We start from the raw sequence: 25,855 nt of genomic DNA on the forward strand, positions 1-25,855 counted from the left end.
GAGCAGAAGACATAAATAGACATTTCTCCAAAGACGACATACAGGTAGCCAAGAAGCACATGAAGATGTGCTCAACATCACTAATTATTAGAGAAATGCAAATCAAAACTACAGTGAGGTATCACCTCACACCAGTTAGGATGGGCATCATCAGAAAATCTACAAACAACAAATGCTGGAGAGGGTGTGGAGAAAAGGGAACCCTCTTGCACTGTTGGTGGGAATGTAAATTGATACAGCCACCATGGAGAACAGTTTGGAGGTTCCTTAAAAAACTAAAAATAGAATTACTGTATGACCCAGCAATCCCACTCCTGGGCATATACCCTGAGAAAACCATAATTCAAAAAGACACATGCACCCCAATATTCATTGCAGCACTATTTACAATAGCCAGGTCATGGAAGCAACCTAAATGCCCATCGACAGACGAATGGATAAAGATGTGGTACATATATACAATGGAATATTACTTAGCCATAAAGAGGAACGAAATTGGGTCATTTGTAGAGACGTGGATGGATCTAGGAACTGTCATACGGAGTGAAGTAAGTCAGAAAGAGAAAAACAAATATCATATATTAACGCACATATGTGGAACCTAGAAAAATGGTACGGATGAACCAGTTTGCAGGGCAGAAATAGAGACACAGATGTAGAGAACAAACGTATGGACACCAAGGGGGGAAAGTGGCGGGGGGTTGTGGTGGTGGTGTGATGAATTGGGAGATTGGGATTGACATGTATACCCTAATATGCATAAAATGGATAACTAATAAGAACCTGCTGTATAAAAAAATAAATTAAATAATTAAAAAAAAAAAATTGCTGTCACCCAGACATTTTACCGATTTATTACTTTATTCTTTTTCTTTAGAATGTGATGACTGTTTTAAAGTAGAATAACAGAGAAATACTGGATTTATTGAACACTTGCTATTTAGGGTGGTGGTATGCTAAGCACTGAAGAGACAGTTTGCAGACTGCCTTGTACTCTGAGGGTTTATGCACTATCGAAGGACACCATGTATGGACAAGAGCCAGTGCGTGACCTAACTCACTTGAGCCAGGGTGCTGTCACCCACTATCTGTCTCCCTGTGTAGACCCATGTGCACATCTTACTTATCTACTGTGTTACATGGAATTTTAGAATCTTGAAGCAATTCACCTGGCATAAATGATATTAGATAAAGATAAAAAGATAACATTTTAAAGATAAAAGTTTCAGGCCTGAAACAGATCTTTACTCTAGCCAGAAAAATGCCTGTCATATCTACTGAAGGTTGTTGTGAAGATCACATAAACCTGTTGTAAGTGAGGATGCTTTGTTCATTTTGGGGGAGTTGTGCACACCCCTCGGAGACCCTGAGAATAGGTGGTGTGAGAATCTCGGGTGTTCCTAGAGAGGTTGAATATCTTCCCACCTACCCTGCCCTAATGATTCACCTGTGACTGTCACCTCCCTGAGGGACTGCTTGTGTCTTTTTGCTGTCTGCTCTGACACCCTGCCCTGCACATGCATGATAAGTACTAAACAAATCTGTTAAATGAATAAATGAGCACTTGTAAAAGCAATGTTACAATCATTACAGCAGCAAATTATAGCTAATATTATAAATCATCAAACAATAACTGAGAATGTATGCAAGGTAAATTATTTCCTCTACAGTTTCCAAATCAAAATGGACTCTGGTCACAGAGCTTTCTGGGTATTGTCTGGTATATTTGTGACAAGAAAAACACCTATAGAGGGAAAAAATAGGATAGTTTCTTCCGCTTTCAGGATGTAATTCATCTCCTTTGGCAAAAAACACAAGGAAAATAGAATGTTAACTCAGATATTAGAAAGGTTAAGAAAATTCCATAGGTTAACATTACTATTTCAAAAGATGAAGACTGTATGACTACACAGGATGTTAATGACTTGACGTTACGAAATTTATTAAATTTATTTTTAAAGCAATTTGGTTCCCCCTCTCAAATGCATGAAGCATCTGGGAGTTGGAATAGATCTGCCCCAGGCTGCCAAACAAATTTTTAATGGAACTGGAGTCCTTCAGGGATTGTCCTAAATCCACATAATATTCTTAGGTCTTGGTGTTTGCACTGGGACCTGTATATTAACAGATGTACGTGTGAATAATATACTTATATCCATCCATCACCTTGGTGACTCCACATCTGTAGGGGCTGCTGCACATCAATTATTCCACCGCAGGGGGTAGAGAGATATTTGGGCCAGCATTGACCTCTTTTTCAATTAGGGCCTCAGAGCAGTGTGTTCTGGAAGTCACATGGTCCCTTTAGACAGAACCTCTGCAAATCCATTTGGCCTAATGTGGCCATGCTGGGAAGTCAATGTGATTACCTGTGCCAGGTGTGGAGGTAGCATCCAGAAAAGCAAATGAAAATGTGTTCACTAAGAGGCACCATCAACATTCAGGATCTCTCCCATCTATCTAATCCTTGAATAAGATATTAGCAAGTCTATCAAAAAAAGAATGCCAGCCTTAGTAAAATATATTTACCTTCCACAAAAAAATGCAACTGCTTGTTTGAAAGAAATTGTGATTTGGTTGAGGAGCTAAATTCACTTTCGAATGCTTGGAAATGTTTTTATTATCTGCAGTTTCAGGGAAAAAAAGTTTCCTCAGGAAGAACAAGGATTTTTGTCTTTATATCTTAGTGCCTCTTTTAAAAAAAGGAAAACAATGTTTTTATAATGCTTATCTTTTTGTTCATGAACTTGGAACATCTTTCTCAAGAGTACATAGTGCTTTTCATTTTTTAAAGCTTCTGATATTATACGTGGTGGTGTGTTGCATATTGTCGTAACTAATAAATCAATGACAAATGTAGCCACTTCATTTTGTTGGGGAGATATATAATTGTGGTGGTGGCTGACCATTTATTTAATTATGTGGTAAGTACCATATGATGAGAGGGTAAAGTTAAATTGATGATTTGGGCTATCTCAGCCAGGGTACAGTTTACATGGCAATTACACCGGGATCATCTAAGTGTAATTGGCAAGTAATTTTGTAAGCGAAGGAACATGACAGCTCATTTACATGGTGTTCAATGAGTAAAATTTGGGGACATTTATCAACCACTTGCAAGTGAAGAGTGATTGCACCAATATAGCCCAAAATACTATAGGCAGCATTTTGAAAGCTTCGTGGAAGGTTTTTGGTATGAATCTTCATTCATTTGCTCCTTGAACATTTATTAGGTGTGTGCTGTGTGCCAGACACTGTCCTAGGCATTGAAGATACAAGCACAAATGAAAAGTGAAGTTCTACTCTCAACTCATGGGTGGGAAGCAGACCCATCATCAATAGTTATACAACAGTGTAGTAAGTAGAGGTTCGAGCTCTGCAGTTACTGTGGATGCTGAGGAGGGGAAGCCAGGAGGCTGGAAGAGGGTCAGGGAAAACTTGCTAGCAAGGGTGACACCTGAGATGAATTTTAAAGGATAAGCAGGGCTGAGCCAGGGGAGGAGAAAAAGGACTTTCCAGGCAGAGGTGCAAGCAAGAGCAGACTCTTAGATGAGCAAGATGACTAATGTGAGCTGGCACATTTCAAGGCAGACCTGGGACCCAAGAGGCAGACTTGAGTGGGATCCCAGAGGCTCTGTAGGTCATGCTGGAGGCTGGACCTTATCCTGCAACCTGGGGAAGCCATCGGAGGCATTTAATAAGAGTTGTTTTGTGGACAGAACATTCTGTGTAATAAAATGTTTTTATTGAGCTATTACAATATGCCAGGCTCTGTTCTACAGGTATCAAGGCATTTCATCCTCACAGCAACCCCATGAGATAGGCACTAACATATCCCCCTTTTTACCTATGAAGAAACTGAGTACAAAGAGATTGCCCAGAGCTACACAGGGGGTGATGGAGGAGCCAGGATTTGAACCCAGGCTCGTCCAGCTCCAGAGCCCATGCTTGTCCCCAGCACCCACACCATGTCATTAGTCCCCTTGATATAATCAACTGCAACCCCCTGTTTTTAAGATACACATTCCCCACCTCCTGTCCCCGCCGCTAGACTGTGAGCTCTATGAGGCCAGGAACTATATTTGTCTTGCTCACAGCCACATCCCTCAAGCTTAGGATGATGCCTGCACCTTCATAGGCATGCCACAAATAAAGAAAAAAATGTAGTTTTGAGGGGGTCATGACTGGAGGCTGTTGAAGTCAGCCTGGCAAGGGATGATGATGAGGGCCTGAATCTAAGGCAGTGTTGGTCGATACAGAGAGGTGAGGATAGAGAAATAAATTGTCAGGGCTTGGTGATTGACTGGACGTGTGGATTTTGTTGGCATATTCTCACAGTGTTTCTGATCTCCAACTCCTACGCTGGAGAGATGACTTGGCAAAAGAATCCGAAGCTGAGGGAAGCTCGTGCTCCTATTCACAAAGCTCTCAAATTCCTGAGAAGAAACGTTGCGGACTCAGGATGAGAAGTTAGAAGAAACTTCCCTGGAGATAGTTAAAAATAGAATGAACACATCTGCCTGGGATGTGGAGGGACAGAGCTGCCCTAGGGTAGATTAATAGTTAGATGGCCTTTGGGATTCTTCCCGCTTTGAAAATTTTCTGCTTTAGAATAAAAATTCTCCTGAGCCACCTGTCCTTAACTGTGTGGCTTAAAGATAAAATCAAAGCGTCCAAGAAATGGAAAATATGGAGTCCAAATGCCTGGATTGTAGATAAGGAAACAGAAGCCCAGAAGGGTTAGATGACTTGTCCAAGGGCACACAAAAGGAAGACTCAGATCACTGGTCTCTCAGTCCCCTGCTCCCTGGACTCCCAGAGAGCAGCATCTATGTTTGGGTGCCCCCTGTGCTGGGTGGTGGCCCAAAAGCAAAGAGAACCTGGTATCTGTACTTGAGGAGTTCAGAGAGCCTCAACAGTAAGTGCCACTTGTCACCTAAAAATGCCATAAAGTAGCACTTGCTACACAGAACATTTGGAAAACAGAGAAAATGAATTTAAAAGTCTATAATGATTTTTCTTTAGCCCCACTCATTGCCAAGCACTGCTTCAGTGCTTTACAATCATTATCTCTAATTCTTACAACTTGGAAGTTAGATAGTATTACTTGTCATTTTATGTTTCAGAAAGCTAAAGCCCTGAGAACTCATTCCATAAGACCAGACTATGTTAACTCCAAGTCCTACCCTGCACAAATGGTGTTAACATTTTGTTGCATTTCCCTGTAGTCTTCTTCTTCTACACGCTGGGACTATCCATTTACATAGTTACAGTTTAACCATAGATACAATTTGAACTTTCATTTTTTGGCTTGTAATGTGTTCTATCTATTTTTCATGTGATTTCATAGTCTTCATTTTAATGGCTGTATAATGTCTTATCAAGTTTTTCGGAGGTTCTTAAACAAAAATATTTACTCATAAAAATCTTTCAATTTTTGGCACGTATGGCATTTGGAAGGTATATTTTATATTTTGAGGACCATCTGACCATCCGCTATGGATGGCATTGGGAAGAGCAGGAGAGAAGCTGCCAGGCTGTGCACAGAGGATCGTGGCTTTCTTCCCCACCAAGAGCCCCTCTGGGAATGCAGGATGGTGCCGGGCACAGCTCAGATGGAGCCCGGGTGGACATGGCCTAAGACAGATAGCAGGTGACTTTTCAAGCCTCTGCTTCTCTGACTGAACACACATTCCTCCTCCTGCCCTTGTGAAAAAGCAAGTTTTCATTTTCTTAGGGTAGTAAAAATCTTTTGTGTGAAGAAGTGTCATCAAGTGTCTTATTCATCAGCATATATAGCATCTCTTTAAAATGACAGTGGGAGTAAAAGTTCATCAGTTCAATATGTCTTTCACATTTGGAGACTCCTGACTAATAAACCTCTGGTATTTATCATCAGAACAGCCAAAGAACTAAAATCTGGCACATGCTGTTCTCACGCACTGAGAAAAACTTAAAAAGACAGAAGATTTTCTCCATTTTTCCTTCTTCCATTCATTTAGAAGAAAAAACATACCTTTTTTTAATTAAAAAAAAATATGAGCATACAGAAACATCTGGCCTCCATTACCATAGCAGCCTCCTAAATGGCCTCCTTGTCTGCCCTTCTAAAGTCAACTCTGTATAAAAGCCAGAAAGATGTTTCTAGAACACAGAACCGTACCAGTCACCCTCCCATGTTGTTGACCTCTTCTTCCATGACTCTTATGGCTCTTGGAGTTAAATACCATGTGTAGCTGCAGCTCCCACATCCCCTGCTTCCACCTTGTCCCAGCCATACCAAGCTGCTTCTGGCTCCTCTCTTCCTGCTGCAGTAAAGCGTGTCTCCAGCCCCACATGCAAATCAATTCTTTCTTCACAAGCTCCCTGCCAGCCTCTGCAGAACCTGGTTCCCAGCTTGAGCTCCCACAGCACCTATCTAGCACTATCACACTCATACAGAATATAGCCCACAATCTTATTTTTACTTGGCCTGCATTTTAAAAACTTAAATCTCATTGGGCATGCATATCACTGTTCAGTTTAAGGCCCTGCCACTCTCTGTTATACATCAAACCCCAATTACATATTTATTCTGTGCTGGGTCATATAAGGCTACTTGCTTTTGATCTCTTTTACCCAACAGACTATAAGCGGTGTGTGCTGGAATTGGGTATTGTTAATTTTTGTATCTATAGGCCTGGCAGAGACTGCTCAATAAATATCTGTTGTATTAATTTATGCTTTTTTTAAAAGCATAAATTATGTCAGGAAAGATACTGTAACTCTTTTTGGCCTCTCTGTTCACAAACATTATAAAATTCATGGACCTCAATGGACCTGGCAGACACTAACAGTATTCCATGGGGATGGCAGAAAGTCTATGTTCATGATGTGATTCTGCTAAAACCTAGACATTTTGGATCTTTAAGCTTCTGAATGTGATTATGGTCTTTCCCACTATTTCCTGTACCAGGAGATTCATATCAGTTCTTATGATCCCTCATGAGTAACTATCTTCATGTTTGTCATAGTTTTGTGCATCAAGGTGTACATTTCCTTGGTTTCATTTCGTATCCACATGATCTCCATACTTCCATCAAACTGGGATCTTCAGAAATTTGAATGGAATAGGATAAGGTGTAGTTTTTTATCTACTTAGTAAGGTGTGATCATGATTAAAGTACAATCAGTGTGCTTACCTGAATTTGGATCCTGACAAGGAGTAATGCACCCATATCTGTACATGCTGGTGAGGCTAGGAATACCCATTGGTCAACCTGTGAAGTATCATCTTTTTGATAATCTAGTCCTTTGTCTCAGCCACTGTATTTTTCATTTCCTTAGTTATTCTCATCTAGATGTTCAGTTTCATGCTGCTGTAAAGACACTAAAGAAAGATGGGGTATCTCACAGGTCCCAGATTACTCATATTTATGGAATTTCACATAATCATCAGTGATGTAGATCTGTGGTACCTGTCTATGGCCATGTTGTTGCCATAAATTAAATCTCCAGAGAATGCCCTGCATTTTCAGGGAGTGCTATGGATGTTGCAGAGGGACTATATACCATAAGGCATTGCTGAGGAAACATGTTAGTAGCACAAGAATGGAAATGTGTCCAGGTATCAAGTTCAAAAAAAAAGAAAAAAAGAAAAGAAAAGAAAAAACTCTTTCACCTAAGCTTCCTTCCCTAGGGAAGAAGTGGGGGCAGAATGGGGAGAGTTTATTACAGAATCCTTTAGCAGCCAGAAATTTCATTGACAATTTTGTTAATGTGCCTGCTTGCCTGCCTCCTCAGAGGCCCGTTGTGAATTCCTTACTTGATATTATCAATGGTTAATGGATGCATCTGAAAATTAAGCAATATTGTACCATTTGGGTAATAGTTATATTAAATGGTTCTTTCCTATAGCATAAAGCTTATCTTTTTTGTAATAATGAATACTTCATCTTTTCCAATGTCCTAATCAAATGCTTCCACATCATCTTGAGGCAGAACCAGATCCAGGTGCATCTATTCTATGCTATTGGCTTCAATTATGTCAAATTATCCAACCTACCCACAGGTCCTAAGGTTCTCTTTTGCTGAGACATAGGCCTGATGCACGTCTTCAGAAGCTCATGATTACCAACCATTCAGCACTAGTCTGTTGTAAGTAAACAGAGAATCAAAGAGAACACTAGGCTAATTTTACAGTTATGAGGAAATCTCTAGAATAGATTTCTTCCTAAATGTTGGCATTCTCGGGTTGATCTCAAGTATTTTTCTTTTGCATGTCCCTTCTCCCTGAAACACAAACATGTACCTCAATCTGCATGGCACTGCTTCAGAGTTGATGATTTCCACTGCAGTGGCAAAAAATAAATAACAGTCGTGTTTTGGCTATAAATAATAATTATTTAATTTTTAATAGCTATTATATCATTTGGATTGACCAGAAGCATCAGGCTTCTGTTACATTGCCATACTTTATTTTATTCAACCAAATACCTGTAGCTGAAAGAGGGCAATACAAGAAATAGTGAACAACCCTTGGGGAAACCAGTAAGTCTCTTTCTGCCATATTATGCTGAAACTTTACTGTTTCTTATGCTTCTAGTAAGATGAAATGATTCATCATTTTGGAGTCATTTTTTTAAGTCAAAATTCTTATCTTTATACTTCAAGTTCTGATCTGCCTGTCCCTATCTCCTTCATTTTCAGCTTATTTTGACTGTTGTGCTTTTTCTTCTGAGCTTTAAAAGACCCCTTTTTTCCACTAAGAAAAAGACTCACCAATGAACATCCAAGGTGATTGAGGATGCCCTTTGATGTGCAGGGGCCATGCCTTAAACCCCTTAAATTGCTATTACCCTGTCCAGTGTACAGAATAGGCACAATACATGGTTTCCGAATGAATGAATGAGTGAAAGAATGGAAAAATTCGTATCTAATTTCATAATTTATGGTCGTTTAACCTCTTTCATCCAAATTACATTCCAACTGAGACTATCATCTTGAATTTCTGTCAAATATTCTTAATACTAAGTTCAGTGTACAGTACATGCAGCCATTGCTCAGTGAGTGTTTAGTGAGAGCAAAGTATATTGTATACTTTGGAGCCCTATTATGGAGAAGCCAAAATGTGGCACCTAGTCTTTCAAAATCCATACTTTTTCAAATTAGTCAAGTCAAGGAATGGATTTTCACCCTGAAGACTAACCATTGATTCAACAGATTGGACACTATGATTACTCTCCATTGGACCTCCTGTGTTTGGAACACCTTATAACATTCCAGAGATGGAAAAATCTTTGGAAAACCGTCTGTGTTTCTTGAAATATTTAAATGGAAACCTTCCCCTTGAGAGAGTCCTATTGATCCAGTTCAGCAGATATCCACTATTCCTGCAAACATTTATTGAACACCTTGTATGTGACATGAGTTGGAAATAAATGTGAAACTGGCAATTCTTTCAATTGTAGTTCTTTCTTGCTTATAATTTGGTAGGCAAGTATAGGAATAAAGCAGAATTCAGTATGATAAATTCTACAATAGAAGCAGGTATAAGGAGCAGAGGAAGCCGAGAGAGGGGAGTAATTAATTCTGTGTAAGGCATTAGGGAAGGCTTCCTGAAAGAAATGGCTCTGAGTTGGAATTCATCCATAACAGTTTTTGTCTTTTGGATGACTATCATGAGTGAAAAATGCCCCTGATGTACTTGATGTATTCATTTATAACACAATGTCATATTGTAAGGAATAAACTTAAAATTCAAACATTTGAAAAACATTTGACTCCTCACTACAGCACCTGAATCCACCTCAGTATTCTGTGGTTTGTGTGATACTTGAGAAACAGCTGAATCAAACCCCACTATATTAATGGATTTATATATGTGCATATAAGGCTAATATAATTTATGTTGCCAATTTTTTTATGGTTTCATAAATAGTGCTATCAGTAACATTTCTAAAAAGTGACGAAATGAGCTCATATGTGCTGGTAGAAATTCAGTATATTTTATAGAACACTGCTACTCTTGATATAGCCTACGGAATGTGACTTTTCATAAAAACCTAATGAATTTCTAGATTTGTCAGCTGTTTCCAAACAGATGCACTCTGCTAATCTAATGGAAACATTCTGAGCCCAGATCCCAAATATCAATAGCTTTTAGTATTGCAAATTAGTTTGTCTATTGGGTAAATTGGACTGTGTGGCTCTTGATAAAAAGTAGCAAGTAATTTTGTATGGATGTTTTAACTGCCTTGCCAGGCTTTGATGCTCGTATTTTTCCTTGCAGAGTTTTAAGTTGAATGTAGACAGTCATTGTGCTCTCAAGGAAGCTGTGGAGGAGGAAGGACACCAACTTCTTGAGCTTATTGCATCTCACAAAGCAGGTAAATCCTCCTGAAATATTGCAAGTCTTTATGTCTCCAGACTATTAAGAATGAAGAAGCATTGCTGTAAATTACTGCATATATTCACTTCCTTATGTATTATTAATATTTACATTATCAGATTGACCTTCAAGATTTATAAATGTTTCATATACTGCATACAATGCTGTGATACTTGTAAGATGAAATACTGCCTCCAAATGGTCTGTTCATTTGGGGCTTGCTGTTCGCCTGAGTTTCAATTGAAATCACATTCCTGAAAACTTCACTGACATGCTTTTTGATGTAGGTGCTCTGGGAATAACATTAAGATAATGAATGAGAATTGTGCATATAGTTATAATGCATATGCATTCAGGTACTTATAGATATCATTACAGATATAAGGCAGGCAGTCTAGAGATACCTGATTATTTCCCTGCCAATTCACACACATGAACGTTTTGCATATTCTTTGCTGGTCATTGCATTAGCAGAGTTTTGGCCTTAGACCAATTCTTACTCCAGTATTAATGTATTTATGAGGAACAGATTATAAATAAAAAATAGTTTTGTCATTTGGTTATACTTATCCTGGTAGTAAAAGACCATAAGACAGGATGAATTACAGTTTGGCACTTGTTTTGAGCTTACCACAGCTAAATAAGAAAAGAGCAGCATTAATCTGATGTGCTAATACTAAAGACTGCTGTCTTAAATCTGGCCCATTTACTATAGTTCGGGTTGAATTAACTTTACCTATTTCCATACATTTTCTGATCGTTATAAAGTCTCCACACAGATACACACAGGGCCTTTTATTTGGAATGTGAAGCTATAGTGTTAATAATTTTTATGTATTGTGATTTTTTGTTCCATATACATTTTTTTAGTCAATATATTAAATCTAAGTCGATTCCAAACCATGCATCTATGTGGTTATCCCATTTTTGTGTCCTTATGCCTTCTGTCAAGTCAAAAATCCCCGACCTCTGTTCTGAGTGGCAGGTGATGGTAATGGTTGCTTAAAATTATGTTTATTGTTTGAAATATCCATCTATTTTGCTAAATGAAAAACAATAATGGGTAAAAATGCAGTTGAGTTCGTAACTTGTGCTTTCCCCTCCTTTTGGAGAAGGACTAAAGGACATGCTGCGGATGATAGCAAGTCAATGGAAGGAGCTGCAGAGGCAAATCAAACGGCAACACAGCTGGATTCTCAGGGCTCTGGATACCATCAAAGCTGAGATTCTGGCTACTGATGTGTCTGTGGAGGGTGAGGAAGGGACAGGAAGCCCCAAGGTAAGTGGCTTGAAGTTTGTCTTATTTCCTCTTATTTCTGTCTTCTTTTGAACTAGGCACCACTGAAGTTTTCTTTCTACCCCTAAGGCTTTTCGTTTTTACTGGGTAAACTTTATATATCTCTCTCTGTATGGGTATGTATAAACAAAATGAAATGGTTAAGTTTAAAACAATAAAAAAGCCTACAACTTTCAAGTTTTCCAGGAAGGGGTCTTTTTGTGAAAAGTGGCAGAGTAGGAGGGGGAAAGTACTTTAGGGGTAGGAGAAAGGGGGACATAAAACATTTAGTAAACAAAACATAAAGCATCTTTAACATGAATAATCAGAATGGTTTTAAATTGTTTTGTTGCAACTATAAATCACTATAATCAGTGCAATCACTCAGCTCTGACATCCATTAGCCGCTTGGTTACAGCAAATTAACAAAGAAGAGAGAAAGTGATTCATTATCTCATTCCTGTTAATGACTATCAGATGCATTGCCTAATTAGGGGATGGTCATTGTAGTGGGAAGAAGGTCATACGCTTTGCTACAAATCTTTTTGCTCTGAGTGTAAGTTCTCCATAATGGTGCATGCACCGAATACAAGTACTTTAAGAATGAATATTGACATGTTTTGGTTATCTACTTTAGATTTACAAAATAATCCGTAAAGCATATGCAGTTAAATTTTAAATGAGGCACCTTCTGATACAGTGCACCACTGTTCTAAAGGTATCTTTGGACTCATGAAGTAGAAGATAATGGACTCATGAAGTAGAAGATAATTTTATTAATTTGATATTTTCTTGCAATCTCTCTTTTCTTTTGTATTTGTTCTTTTGTGAAAGTTAATGCAGAAAACCAGTCTCATAATAGACTAAGCATGGAAACATACTGTAATATGGGGGGAACAGATTTAAGAGTTCATGGCCTCTATTCCTGGCATGGACAAAGTAATTAAATCATCATCAAGTCACATTTATTCAGTCCCCATGTGGATTGGCATTGGGTTAAATGTATACAGAGCAAGTTAAACAAACCCTTTGCCCTCTGAGCCTCACATTCTCAAGTGCAGACAAGGAGAAACCCAATCTGCCCTGCAGTGGTGAGGCCATGCAGCCAGTGAAAAACTTAGGTGGTTTATAGCTTTGGAATCTCGAACAACAACCTTGAACTTATTTGTTGGAAACAGAGGATGGAACGATGAGCTCAGTTCCCTTTAAAGAAGGTTCCATGGAGGAGGTCACATTTCAGGAAATACTTGAAGGAAGGAAGAGAGGTGGCTTGGCACATGAGCACATATTTTAGGAAGTGACGTGATGAAAGGATCAAAGCTGGAACTAATCATAGGGAATGGAGAGTGTCTTCAGCAGACTTCTCAGGGCAGAAGTGGAGCCCTTTCAAGGAGCAGACTGCAGGAAGAAGTTGATTGGGCTAATACTTTGGCTGGGGTAGGGGGCAGTGGTGATGAGAAAGGACACAACTAAAAACTTTGTTGTGTTTTATTTATCTAACAAAAATAAACTGAGTGCTTACTTTTTAAAAGCTATCCTGTATTGGATGCATTCTACATGCCAGACACTGTTCTACACTATTTCTGTGTATTCTCTCATTTAATTCTCACAACAAACTATATAAACCTTATAAATAAGGCAGTCCTATTCTAATTTCCAATGGGAAAAATGGAGGCACAGAGAAGTTAAGTAACTGGCTTAAGGTCACACAGGTAGTAGGTAGCAGAGCTAGGATTTGAATCTGAGCCCTTTGGCCCCCGAGCCCATTTCCAGCACCACCTAGAGCACTGCCCGTTACTGGCACTGCTCAAGGCGGGGCATGGTGGTGAACAGTCAGCCTCAGTACCTGTCTCATGGAGCTTGTGGTGAAGTGCGGAGACAGACTCAAATCTAACAACCATGCTTTTATAAACCATGATGGGCTGTGAAAGAAAAGAAAAGGAAGCAACCAGAGGTTGGACTGGGAGAAGCGATTTAGATCAGGGCATCAGGGAGAGCTTCTTTGAGGAAGTGGCATTCTGTGAGCAGGCTGTGCAGCTAGAGGGGAGGTGGGGAGTGTGCAAGGGAAGCTGAGTGGCTGTGGGCACAAAGGGGAGGGTTTGGGAGTGAGCAGGGAAACGACATCATTGATTTGCAGCCTATAAACCTGTCCTTGGCTTTGGTGTGGAGCATGGGTAGGTGAGTGGGGTGAGTCTGGGTGAGGGTGGGGAGGCACCAAAGTGGAGCTGCAGAGATGATGCAATCACCTGCGTTAATAAAAGACCTGTGTTGAAAACGAGTGGCTCTATTCACCAGGGCCAATTTGAACTGGACACTTTTAAATGAGCTCATTTTGTCGGGGGATACTGAGATGAAGTAGAGAGGATAACTGAACCAAATGGGGAGAAAGTATTATTAAATGAGAGGCAATGTCAACATTTCTCAAAAAGAGGACCACCTTCCCCAGGCCCCGCCTCAAATGAATCAGAGTCTCCTGGGAAGGGCCCCAGAATCTGCATTCCACAAGCTCCCAGAAAACCACTGTCATAGGCTCTAAGAAGGCCCTTTTCCTACAGTGCTATACGATCCTCACATAACCGGGATCCTCACACAACGTGAAAGAATGTCTGTCTTGTTGTTACTTATAATACCAAACAATTGGTATCAACCAAAATGTTTAAAACAGGGGCTGTTTAATTAAATTATGCTACATCTTATCCTAATGAAAGGTTACATAACCATTAAAAATAATGTTTTAGAAGAGAATTTTTAAACATTGGAAGAGACCTGTAAGATGCAATTATATATTTTAAAATATCTTTGAATTTTCTAAGTCTCTACAATGAGTAAGAATTATTTTAACCAGAAAAATAAAGAATATATGTAAAATGCAAGAATTACAAAGTGATTTAAAAGATAGACTATATGCCATTGATCTGAAGGGACTTGAGATATGAATTTAGATGTTAGGAGGAAAAATAGATACATCTGATTCTTAATGATTTGGGTGTCTCAGTTCTAAACAAAACAAAACAACAACAGCAACAAAAACCCTCTCTATTTGAATCATCTCCAAAGTGAAAATGTCTTTCTTGAGTCACATCAGTTTACAAAGAATAGCATAAGTAGTTTTTCTAGTTAATAGTATTACTATCCAAAGCATTTCATGTCACACTATGCGCACAGTGTGATGCATCTAAAAGCAGCTACGAGGAGAGGCTTCTGTGGGCGTCTACAGATGTAGAACCTGAGGGAGGTGTGAGAGTCGAAGACTTTGACATGGCAGAGCTGGCCACACCCCAGGCCTTCACCTCCCAGCTACTTCTCTCTTCCCCAGTTTGGGTTGAATTTTCTTAGGACAGATGAACTCATCCATAGTCAAGGGTGAAGGTAAAAGCAATTTAAGACAAAGAAAATATATTTCTAAATTTAAGCTTAGGAAACTGAGGAGAAATCAGAATGGTCATTCCTTCTATTTGCTTCATGTTTATGAACTGCCTTCCTTAGTCCCTTGGGCAAGCACGAGGAATAACAGGAGGGGCTCAGACTATGAAGTCAGACTGTCTGAGCTCAACTCCTGACACTTACTAGCAATGACTTAACTTCTCTGTGCCTCAGCTCCCTCATTTGTATGACGGAGGCAATGCTAACATCCACCTCAAGGAACTGTGATGCAGATTAAGGGGTGCCTGGCACATAGTAAGTCCGAGATGAGGGTAAACGTGCAAGACTTCATACTCTAGTGGTGGAGACAACAGACAAATAATTCTGATAGAATCTGACAAATACTCTAGTAGAGGTAGGTACAAAGTTCTATGAGTACAAGGAGAAGGAAATAACTACCCCGAAGTGGGAGTATCAAGGAGAGACTTGCAGGGGAGTTGATGTTTTAAATGGAGGGTGGAGGGAAGGATTTCTGCCTGGGTGAAGTTGATGGGCACAGAGAACAGACCTGGGATCTTCTGGACCATGATTAGGCCAGCTTGCCGCAATCTACCCAAGGCTCATGACGTGACAAAAAATGACCCTTAATGATCAGTGATGTGAGCAGTAATTCCTCATATGTCTCTAACTGACACTGTCCAAGCCGAGTGAGGTCCCTAAACAGAATGTATCTAATCTGTCCTGTTTAAACAGAATTTTTTCTTTCCATATTGCACCAAATAGAGCAAGCTTAAACCCTGGAGTTCGCCAGGATTAAAAGCTGGATTCAACTTTTTATCTATCATGTCGGCCCTCTTTCTGTGATGTGACCTTGCGCAGGTCATGTACAAATTGTGCCATGAAATGCATCTCCTAGCACAACAGTTATGATCATCTATTTCATCTTAGTCCTAAAAGAGGAACTAAAATTAAAACATAATAAAAAAATAACTCCAGAATTCATCTTAGGTTTACTTCAGAAGCTACTGGGAACTTGAGAAGCATAATAGAAAATCTAAGGAATATATCTAGGAGGTATTTTTCTTTTTTACCTTGTTTGAGAGACTGCAGAAAAGGACTTGGTCTTAGAAATCTTGTAAAGAAGGAGGATAGGAGGGAATTCAAAGACTCTGGGAAACTTCTCCCCCAGGACTTGGCAGCATACCTTATTTGTTTTATTTCGTTTTTAAAAAAGTGTTTTCCCAGGACTGTGAGATCTTTTATACATGGAAACAGAAAACAAAATTCACCAATTCTAGACATAGAGCTTCGGCATGCATATCCAAGAATTGAAAGTACGCTTGTAATTACATATTTTATTTTAAGATAGATTGGTGAAAGTTTATCACCTTAAACTAGGCTTTTTCAGTATGTTAAACTTCTGAATGGTGTATATCTGGAGGGATTTCAAAACACAGTGAATATCTAACTCCTAACAAAGGGTGCATTCTTTTTTTGACCTCTCAAGGCAAAAAACAAAAATCCTGAAAGGAAAAAGGCATTCTTAAATTTTGCACATTGCCTCCTTTAAAATGTTCTTATCCTCTGTTTTTACTTTTTACCTATAGAGCTTGCCATCATTACAGATGTCCTAGAATCAAGGCCAGGATTTCCCCACACGACATCTCAAACTTTGCATCATAGAAAGCACACAACAATGGTTCTTTTGTCCTCCTTAAGGAAATATATACATTTCCAAAATAAAGAATATTTGAAGACTTTATTGTAAATTCAGAGAACTTTATAGCTACTAGAAGGGTGACTTAGCCTGGGTTCCAACCAAGATCTTCACTTCCTTAGTGAAAGGAGATAGAGGGTTTAGCTGCTTTGAACTCTAGGGTTGTGCTTATTTTATCTGGCTTCTTTGAGGTTCTTAGATTGAAGTTGTCATCCCTTTGGAAATGGATATCAGACTGTGAAGGTCATCAATGTTATCTGTTCAACAAGAGCACAAGAACAAGCCTAAGGACATCTCTTAAATATGTTTGCTCAGCCCTACGAATGACAGTTTCAGATATTGGCTGAGAAGGGACGTTTGTGGGTACTCTAACTTGGGTATGTCACTGACCACCTAGCCTTTCATTGAATGTCAAGAGTGGGCAAGTCTAATACTAACACATATTTTCTGTTTGTTTACCAGACACCCAAGTCTTAACCTAGTATTTATGCTAATACTAGGTTAACTTTTGCTAATACTAGGGTAACTTTCTTTAACTGAAGGGAGAGAAAGAGGCTGATTTAAGGAGGACTTTATATGATAATTTTCTCTGTATTATATAGTATCTCTTGGGTAATAGTGCAGCTGGATATTATTATCCTGGAACGGAATTTGATCCTGATTCTTCCAAAGCATTGGTGAGACAAAGCATTGTCTCTGCATTCTTTTCTTTTCTGGCTCAAATGCTTTTGTAGTTGCATGTTGTTTAATATAGGATCTTCAGAAACAGCTTTAAGATATTGAATGGGAATTGCATTTATATATGGTTAGTCCCACATACACTTGGCACTGACATATATAAAGAATTACTTAAGATACTTTTCTCTTTTCCTCATGCAAAAAAAGGAGCACAGGTATATGTTGTCAAAGGAACCAGAAATGATATCATAAGGTTAAACTGGGCCTAAAGTAGTAGAAACAAAGACAACAGGCAAAGGCCTGGCCATTATTTATTGAGTGCTGACAGAGAGCTCTGCCCAGTGCCGGGTCAGACATGAGGGAAGACATGCTTTTCTGCTCAGTGGGCTTATCATCTCAGTGTAAGCACACAGTGTAACATCTTGTCTAATGTAGATTGGGCTATCTTAGATCTAGAATAATAGATCACCTAAGATTTAGATCATCTTAATTAGGATGTTGGCAGATTGAAATGGAATGGGGTTCTTGATGCAAGCAAATGAGCAGTAAATGCATTACCAATTCCACCTCTTCCTTGCAGAATTCTTCCTAAAAGCCAGTATCCAGTTCCTTTACTGCTAAACTATATAAACAGTACTGAAATGCAGTACCTAAGGAGAGCTCTTTCTTCTACTGTGGATTCTTCAGTAGTCCTTTTTTTGTTAACAGAAGGGCAACTTTTCTTCAAAAGTGTTTGTGAAAGACAGAAGCAAAAGTGAGTTATTTTTTTGAAGATCAGCTGTGATTACTAAATTTGTGATGGAATCAAATAAAAGATAGTTCTTCTAATCTCCTTGAGGCACTTAAATTTGCATATTATCAGATGTGTGGGTGGGCCCAGGATGAGGAATTTTTTTAGTAGTCTGCCACTGTAACTAGGTGACTGAAAAAATGGTTGAGATGATATAACATATATTAGGTCAAAGGACAGCTAATGGTCAGCCCTATCATGGTCTATATGATGTATAAAACCATAGCTTATCTTGATTTTTCGCACTATGTTTCCATTGCTGGATGATTCTGGGAGTGAAATTCTTTGGTGTCTCTAATCAACACAGGGAAATGTCACTGGCAAGAGTAGGTAGCCTATTTTTTTTTCCCTATTTAGTCAAAGAGTGCCTAATCTCTGAATCCATAACAACTAGAGTTGCAGAGATGCATGGTATTAGATACAAAGTTACATTCTACAGAAAGCAACACTTTTATTGGCAGAACTCACATTTTGTAACTCAGCCTGATCTATTTTGAAGATAATATATAGTTAAACACATTAGAGGTACTTTTTGATATATAGTGGAGGTCAACATTTTTTAAAAAATCTATAAGTATTTAAGCACAAAACAGAAGGCAAGATACAGAATTGCTTCTAAAAACCACTTTAAAATTAATAAATAAATTATTTGAAAGTGTGGAACAATTACCTCAGTGTGTGACTTACACTTTTTCCCCAGAATGTGTTGTTTCTGGCAGGGGAGCGTCTGAGCTGGGAGAGCCCTGCTAAAGGGATTACTTTGCTCTAGCTCTTGTGTTTATTGAGTCACCTAGGACTTCTTATAAAACAGCAGTTTTCAAATGTACACACACCTGCACTCGACACCCTGAATACTCCAGAAGTTTGTTTAACTGTTCTCACACCCAGAGTATCTCTCCCATCCAGTGAGGTCAAAAAGCATTGAGATGTCCACATTCTGGTTTTTCCTTCTGCTCGGAAATTACTTGGAGTATAGCCATTTATGTGGTTCTGACGCTAACAGAGACAGAGGTATTTTTTCAGTGTACTCTAGTGCTCTTTGCCACCAGGCCTCACAGAACATCCCCAGTCTTACCTCCCACTGTGCCAAAATGAAGGGTAACGTTTCTCAGGAAACATTAACTAGATTAGAGGTCCTGCTGGGCCAGAGTCCAGGGATCCATCTCACTGCGGCTTCCAGGCCATTTTGCGTTGGGTGGGAGTGGTGACTTCTCATCTTTGTACTTACCTGGTCTGCAGAGGCCAACACTGGTTTAGCATTGCCCCCTGCAGGGCTAATCAAGGCCATGGATCTTTCTGTGTGAGAAAGGGGAGAGGGGAAAAGGAAGCCTAAAGCAAGAGGCTAAGACAAAGGAAAAGAGAGAGGGAAAGAAAAGAGAGAGAAGGAACAGAAAGAGAAAGATAAAAGAAGGAAGTATGTATCCAGTGAAGCTCATCTGCCTAAGTTGCTTCATGAACATTAATGCTTTCATGTCTCTTGCTCCTTCTATCTTATCCTTTCCTTTCTCTAGCTCTGGAACTCAAAGCCAGAAAAACTGTCTTTATTTTTGACATCTTAGATATTATTGTATAACCATTGTGTGTGTGTGTGTGTGTGTGTGTGTGTGTGTTTAACATACTCTATTAATAGGGTTAGCATAGTTAGCAGGCTTAATATGATCTAGGTTTGTATCAAGCCTTTTACCTGGATCGTCTCATTCATTCTTCCCAACAGTATAGCAGTTGTAGCTTCTGTTGTCATTTTTACCTTACTGATAGAAAACCTAGGCTCCAAACACATATTAGGTACTCAGGCTTATTCAAAGTCTTTTTAAAATCCGTATGTGACAGTGTAAAGGCCAGATTCCTTACCCTGTCATTTGACTCCACCTGCTTAGCCAAGATTCATGTCACTGTTTCATTTCGTTAATGTTCTAGTTAATTCACCATCTTCCAAATGCCTTTTCCCTTTCTTTTCTCTTTGCTTTTGCCCAGGGCTTTTCGCATTCTCTCTACTTACACTGCTCTTATCCATCCTTAAAATTGATAAATATTGAATACGTGACTACATTGTGATGTCATAGCTCTGGACAGGACACTGTTCCTCTCCATGCTCACTGCCCAGCAGTAGAGAAAGACACACACATATATAATTCTAAATTAAGGCAGACTGTGTGATGAATACTATAATAAGAGATAGGAACATAAGAAATAGGGAAATTGGGGGAAGGGACATTATTTCAATCTGATGGTGCCTGGGAAAGCTCTTTGCTCTAAGAGAAGATGGATTTTTGTGGAGGTCTCTAATATTCTGACAAATTGTTAGTAGGAAGATATTAAAGGGAGAGCATTCCAGGTAGAGGAAATAACATGGTAAAAAGCATGGAAAAAGGAAAATATGAGGGACATCTAGAGAATGGTGAACAGCGAATAGTTTGGCTCTTTTGAACATAGAGTGTCCATGTGTTTATGGGAAGGGATGAGGACCTAGTGGAAAATAAAGCCTGAAAAGCTTTGAGCTATGTACTGGAGAGGTCTGAATATCAGCTGAAGAGTTTGTGTTTTGTTAGTATGCCTTTAGCGTTTTTAATCAGCGGTCCCCAACATTTTGGCACCAGGGACCGGTTTCGTGGAAGACAATTTTTCCACAGACAGGGGGAGGGGGAGATGGTTCAGGCAGTAATGCGAGCGAGGGTTCAGGTGGTAATGAGAGTGATGGGGAGTGATGGGGAGTGGCAGATGAAGCTTCTGTGTGGCCCGGCTCCTAACAGGCCACAGACTGGTACCGGTCCGTGGCCCGGGGGTTGGAGACCCCTGTTTTAATGATTGGATTTAACCACAGAAAACAGATGGCAAAAGTAGGATGAGAGAGGAAGGACTGACAATGAATTAGGAAACTAGTATAATAACTAAAGGCAGCTAAAGTCAAGCAGTGGCCATGATAATAGAAAAAAGTAGAAGCGATATTATAGAAGAAGAAATATTAGGATTTGGCATCGAGGGAATGGAGGTCTGAGGGAAGAGTTAATGATGACTCAAAGGAATTGAGCATGAAGAGTTAGGAGAATGGTGTTACCATTAACTGAGGTAGGACAGATGTCTAATTAATAAGACTATCTGGATATATAACCTGGGCAGAGATATTTTTGTAACCTCTGCAGGTGATTCCAAAGTGCAGGCGAGTTTGAGAACAATGATTTAGAGATGGGAGAAGCCGAAAAATTATCTGTGTAGTTATGTGCAACACTCAGTTGAAAATGTAAGCCCAAAGCTTGGAGCAGGGATCAATGTTGAGGTTACAGGTTTGACAGTACACATAGATTTTTAGAAAAATTTTTATTGGAGTATAGCTGATTTACAATGTTGTGTTAGTTTCAGGTGTACAGCAAAGTGAGTCAGTTATACATATACATATATCCACTCTTTTTAAGACTCTATTCCCATGTAGGTCATTACAGAGTATTGAGTAGAGTTCCCTGTGCTGCACAGTAGGTTCTTATTAGTTATCTATTTTATATATAGTAGTGTGAATATGTCAATCCCAATTTCCCAGTTTATCCCTCCCCTGCCTTTACCCCCTTAAGTTTGTTTTCCATATCTGTGACTTAAGTTTGTTTTCCATATCTGTGGAAAACAGATATGGAAACTTAAGTTTGCTTTCCATATCTGTGACTCTATTTCTGTTTTGTAAATAGGTTCACTTGTACCATTTTTTTAGATTCCATCTATAGGCAATATAGATGTCTTTCTTTGTCTGACTTACTTTGTCTTTCTTTGTCTGACTTACTTCACTCAGTATGACAATCTCTAGGTCCATCCATGTTGCTGCAAATGACATTATTTCTTCCTTTTTTATGGCTGAGTAATATTCCATTGTATATATGTACCACATCTTCTTTATCCATTCCTCTATTGATGGACATTTAGGTTGCTTCCATGTCCTGGCTATTGTAAATAGTGCTGCAATGAACATTGGGTTGCATGTATCTTTTCAAATTATGGTTTTCTCCGGGTATATGCCCAGGAGTGGGATTGCTGGGTCATATGGTAGTTCTATTTTTAGTTTTTTAAGGAACCTCTATACTGTTCTCCATAGTGGCTGTACCAATTTCCATTCCCACCAAGAGTGTAAGAAGGGTCCCTTTTCTCCACATCCTCTCCAGCATTTGTTGTTTGTAGATTTTTTGATGATGGCCATTCTGACTGGTGTGAGGTGATACCTCACTGTAGTTTTGATTTGCATTTCTCTAATAATTAGTGATATTGACCACCTTTTCATGTGCTTTTTGGCCATCTATGTCTTCCTTGGAGAAATGTCTATTTAGGTCTTCTGCCCATTTTTTGATTGGGTTTTTTGTTTTTTTGATATTGAGCTGCATAAGCTGTTTGTATATTTTGGAGATTAATCCCTTGTCAGTTGCTTCATTTGCAAATATTTTCCCATTCTGAGGGTTGTCTTTTCATTTTGTTTATGGTTTCCTTTGCTGTGCAAAAGCTTTTAAGTTTCATTAGGTCCCATTTGTTCATTTTTGTTTTTATTTTCATTACTCTAGGAGGTGGATTGAAAAAGATCTTGCTGTGATTTATGTCAAAGAGTGTTCTGCCTATGTTTTCCTCTAAGAGTTTTATAGTATCCAGCCTTACATTTAGGTCTTTAATCCACTTTGTTTATTTTTGTGTATGGTATTAGGGAGTGTTCTAATTTCATTCTTTTACATGTAGCTGTCCAGGTTTCCCAGCACCACTTATTGAAGAGACTGTCTTTTCTCCATTGTATATTCTTGCCACCTTTGTCATAGCTAGGTGACCATAGGTGCGTGGGTATATCTCTGGACTTTCTATCCTCTTCCATTGATCTATGATTCTGTTTTTGTGCCAGTACCATATTGTCTTGATTACTGTAGCTTTGTAGTATAGTCTGAAGTCAGGGAGCCGGATTCCTCCAGCTCTATTTTTCTTTCTCAGTATTGCTTTAGCTATTTGGGGTCTTTTGTGTTTCCATACAAATTGTAAGATTTTTTTGTTCTAATATTCTGTGAAAAATGCCACTGGTAATTTGATAGGGAAGTCCACGTAGACTTAATAGCTGTAGCCTTGGAAGTTGATATTGACAAGAAAAGCCTATTGTGTAAGAATGAAGGAGAAGTATGATAGAACCTTGAGGGATGTCTAGGGTAACTGAGAGCAAGGATGTCATATTACAACTGGGGATTAAGTGAGAATATACATGCTCAATAGTGAAACTCCCAGCTCTTGCCTACCAGAATGCTGTTAACCAGGGGATAGTAGGGATGTAGTTCAAAGGAAATTTTCATGGGGTAGGGGTGACATTAGCATGTTTATAGGTTAGAGAATAAGACTAGTTAAAAAGGGATGGTTGAAGGAGATAGTTGCAAGAAGGATGAGAAAGAAGATGAATTGGCACAATGATTCAGATGATGGAGAGGAAGTGAGTCAGGTGGAGCTGTGAATTTCAGGAAGGGAGGGTATGTCTTATGAGATAGGAAAGAAAGAAAGAATATTGAGTGGTAAGCAATGGTAAAGAGGGAAGGAAGCCAAAGGATTTAGAACAAAGGCAAAGTCAATGTGATTAGTCAGTGAGGCAATTATATGAATAGAGAGAGGGTTGAGAGTGAGGAGGGACTGGAGAACAAGAGTGGGATTCAAATCCCACCTTCTCAATAGAGATTTCCTGCAACTTTCCAGTCCTAGGTGATTGCTATCCCTTCTAAACTATATTGTATTTACTATTTGTACCATACATTTGGTGATTAATCACACACAGCCTTGTGACCCATTTCCATTGTTGTCTTGAGCTCTCATTTATACCTTTTGTAAGTTAACTTTTAAGGTGATTACACTCCATGACTAAAAAGTCCTCAGGGCAGCAACTACATCCTAAACTTCTTTGTGTTGCTCACTTTAAACTTTATTTGAGCTAAAAATATATATTTCAAAAATTTTAATTGGTTGATATAATATTATTGTTAAAGTTAAAGACAGCACTCCACTTTATCTTCTCATCTTTTATGATACTCTTTTTATCTTAGCTGTGTAAATAATGGCACAATCCTATCTTACCATCTGATCTTCCTCTCTACAGTTCTCTCCCATTTCCTTTGCCTCTTGCTTTTTACTGTAAATAAAACAATCTTTAAAAGAGCTGTTTCACCTATTTCTCCCCAAATAACTAGTAATTTATATGATAAAGAAGAAAAAAGTGTGATTTTATTTACTTACTTTTTTTTTTTTTTGTATTTCCTTGAATCACTTAGTTAATTGTTTTAATAGGTTGTTAGTTTTTTGGTTTTTTTTTTTTTTTTTTTTTTGGTTTCTATTTGAACAGACCTGCTGAAAAAATACATTCTGAGTTGCTTTGAAAAAGATTATAAGCATCTAATGTGACTTAGCAGCTGACCAGCACACTGGTTGATGAAATATGTAGTCTTTGCTCGAAAGCTCTCTAACAAGATTAGGTGAGATTGAACCTGAGAAGGTAAAGGTTTCTAAATTGGCATAAACTCAAAGGACAGAACTAAATCATACTACTATTTGAATCTCTAACAAAGTCTAATCTTTGACATATTATATTTGGTACACTGTAATCTGTGTACATACACATCCTTCTAGTAAATGATGAATGAGGTTTAGCTAACATAATGTAGTTTATTATATTCTTTTATACTCTTCTAGACCTTTGTAGGAAATTTAAGGTTGGGGAGGTCTGCTTTGTAAAATGTCCCAGATCACTTCTCTGGAACAGAGTCTCTATAGAACACACATGCATGCGTTTTTCCAAAACAGCTTGGTCAAATGTATTTCCCTACTGTCATTCATTTGATGCCTTGTCTGGCTGCTATTAGATAGATAGGGGGAAATACTGAATTTCACTGGATAGTTCCGTCTGGCTAAAACCGGTAAAACCAGTACTTTCTGATGGGAATTTTTGGTCCAGTTGTGAAACCAGAAAGAAATTAGTAAAGTTTCATCAACATATTTGACCTTCAGTACTTATCTGAACCTTCTCAGATTCATCCATAATTTGAGGGCTATGCTTTTTGAATTATGTAGAATTTTGAAAAACTCTCTCTGTCTCAGATTTTTTCTCCTTTTCCATCCCTCATCCCCAAAGCTTTTATTTCTTTCCTATCTGAAAGTAACTAATAACCACATGATGTAAACTTGTGATTCTAATGCTGAGCAGGCTCAATAGTATCAGTGAAATTGACTCTTGTAGGACGATGCCGACCAGCTTGATGTGTTGGAATTTCTCCCATTACTTAAGACTTCAGAGGTTCCAGAACCTGGCCTGTTGTATACTTAACAAATGCTTTATACTGACCCCCTTTTCTGATCACACACTGTTTCTCCTCTTTGCAAACTCTTCTGAGAATTACATATTTATAAAATAGCAGCTTTCTGGACCCCACTGCCCATTCTCATTAATGAAGTTCTTGTGTCACGAGTTTTTTCTTTCAAGTAAATTAGATTAACATGACAACAAAAACAAAATGTATTTTTTCAAATTATCATTAAATAGTGCTAATAATAATGTTGCATTTTAGAATGAAATTAAATCATCTCATTTCCGAATAATTGAGAATTTTATAACTGTTACTGTAAATCAGTAATAGAAAATTTCCCCCCCCTTTTTTTTTGGTTGAAGGCTAAGAATTATAAACT

At 38.6% G+C, this 25,855-nt stretch overlaps 1 protein-coding gene across 9 annotated transcripts in view; it reads left to right on the plus strand.

Moving 5' to 3' along the window:
- The window catches only part of AKAP6 (A-kinase anchoring protein 6), a 570,108-nt gene that overhangs the window by 344,806 nt on the left and 199,447 nt on the right, over positions 1-25,855 (plus strand). For 8 of the 9 annotated variants that reach the window (XM_061180772.1, XM_061180767.1, XM_061180765.1 and 5 more), the window contains 2 exons: positions 10,271-10,367; positions 11,482-11,648. In XM_061180772.1, the coding sequence (XP_061036755.1) occupies positions 10,271-10,367; positions 11,482-11,648 (264 nt within the window). The remainder of the gene's footprint in view (positions 1-10,270; positions 10,368-11,481; positions 11,649-25,855) is intronic. The other variant, XM_061180774.1, reaches the window with a different exon arrangement.

This window comes from Eubalaena glacialis, chromosome 2 (genome assembly GCF_028564815.1).
Source record: "Eubalaena glacialis isolate mEubGla1 chromosome 2, mEubGla1.1.hap2.+ XY, whole genome shotgun sequence".
NCBI lineage: Eukaryota > Metazoa > Chordata > Mammalia > Artiodactyla > Balaenidae > Eubalaena > Eubalaena glacialis.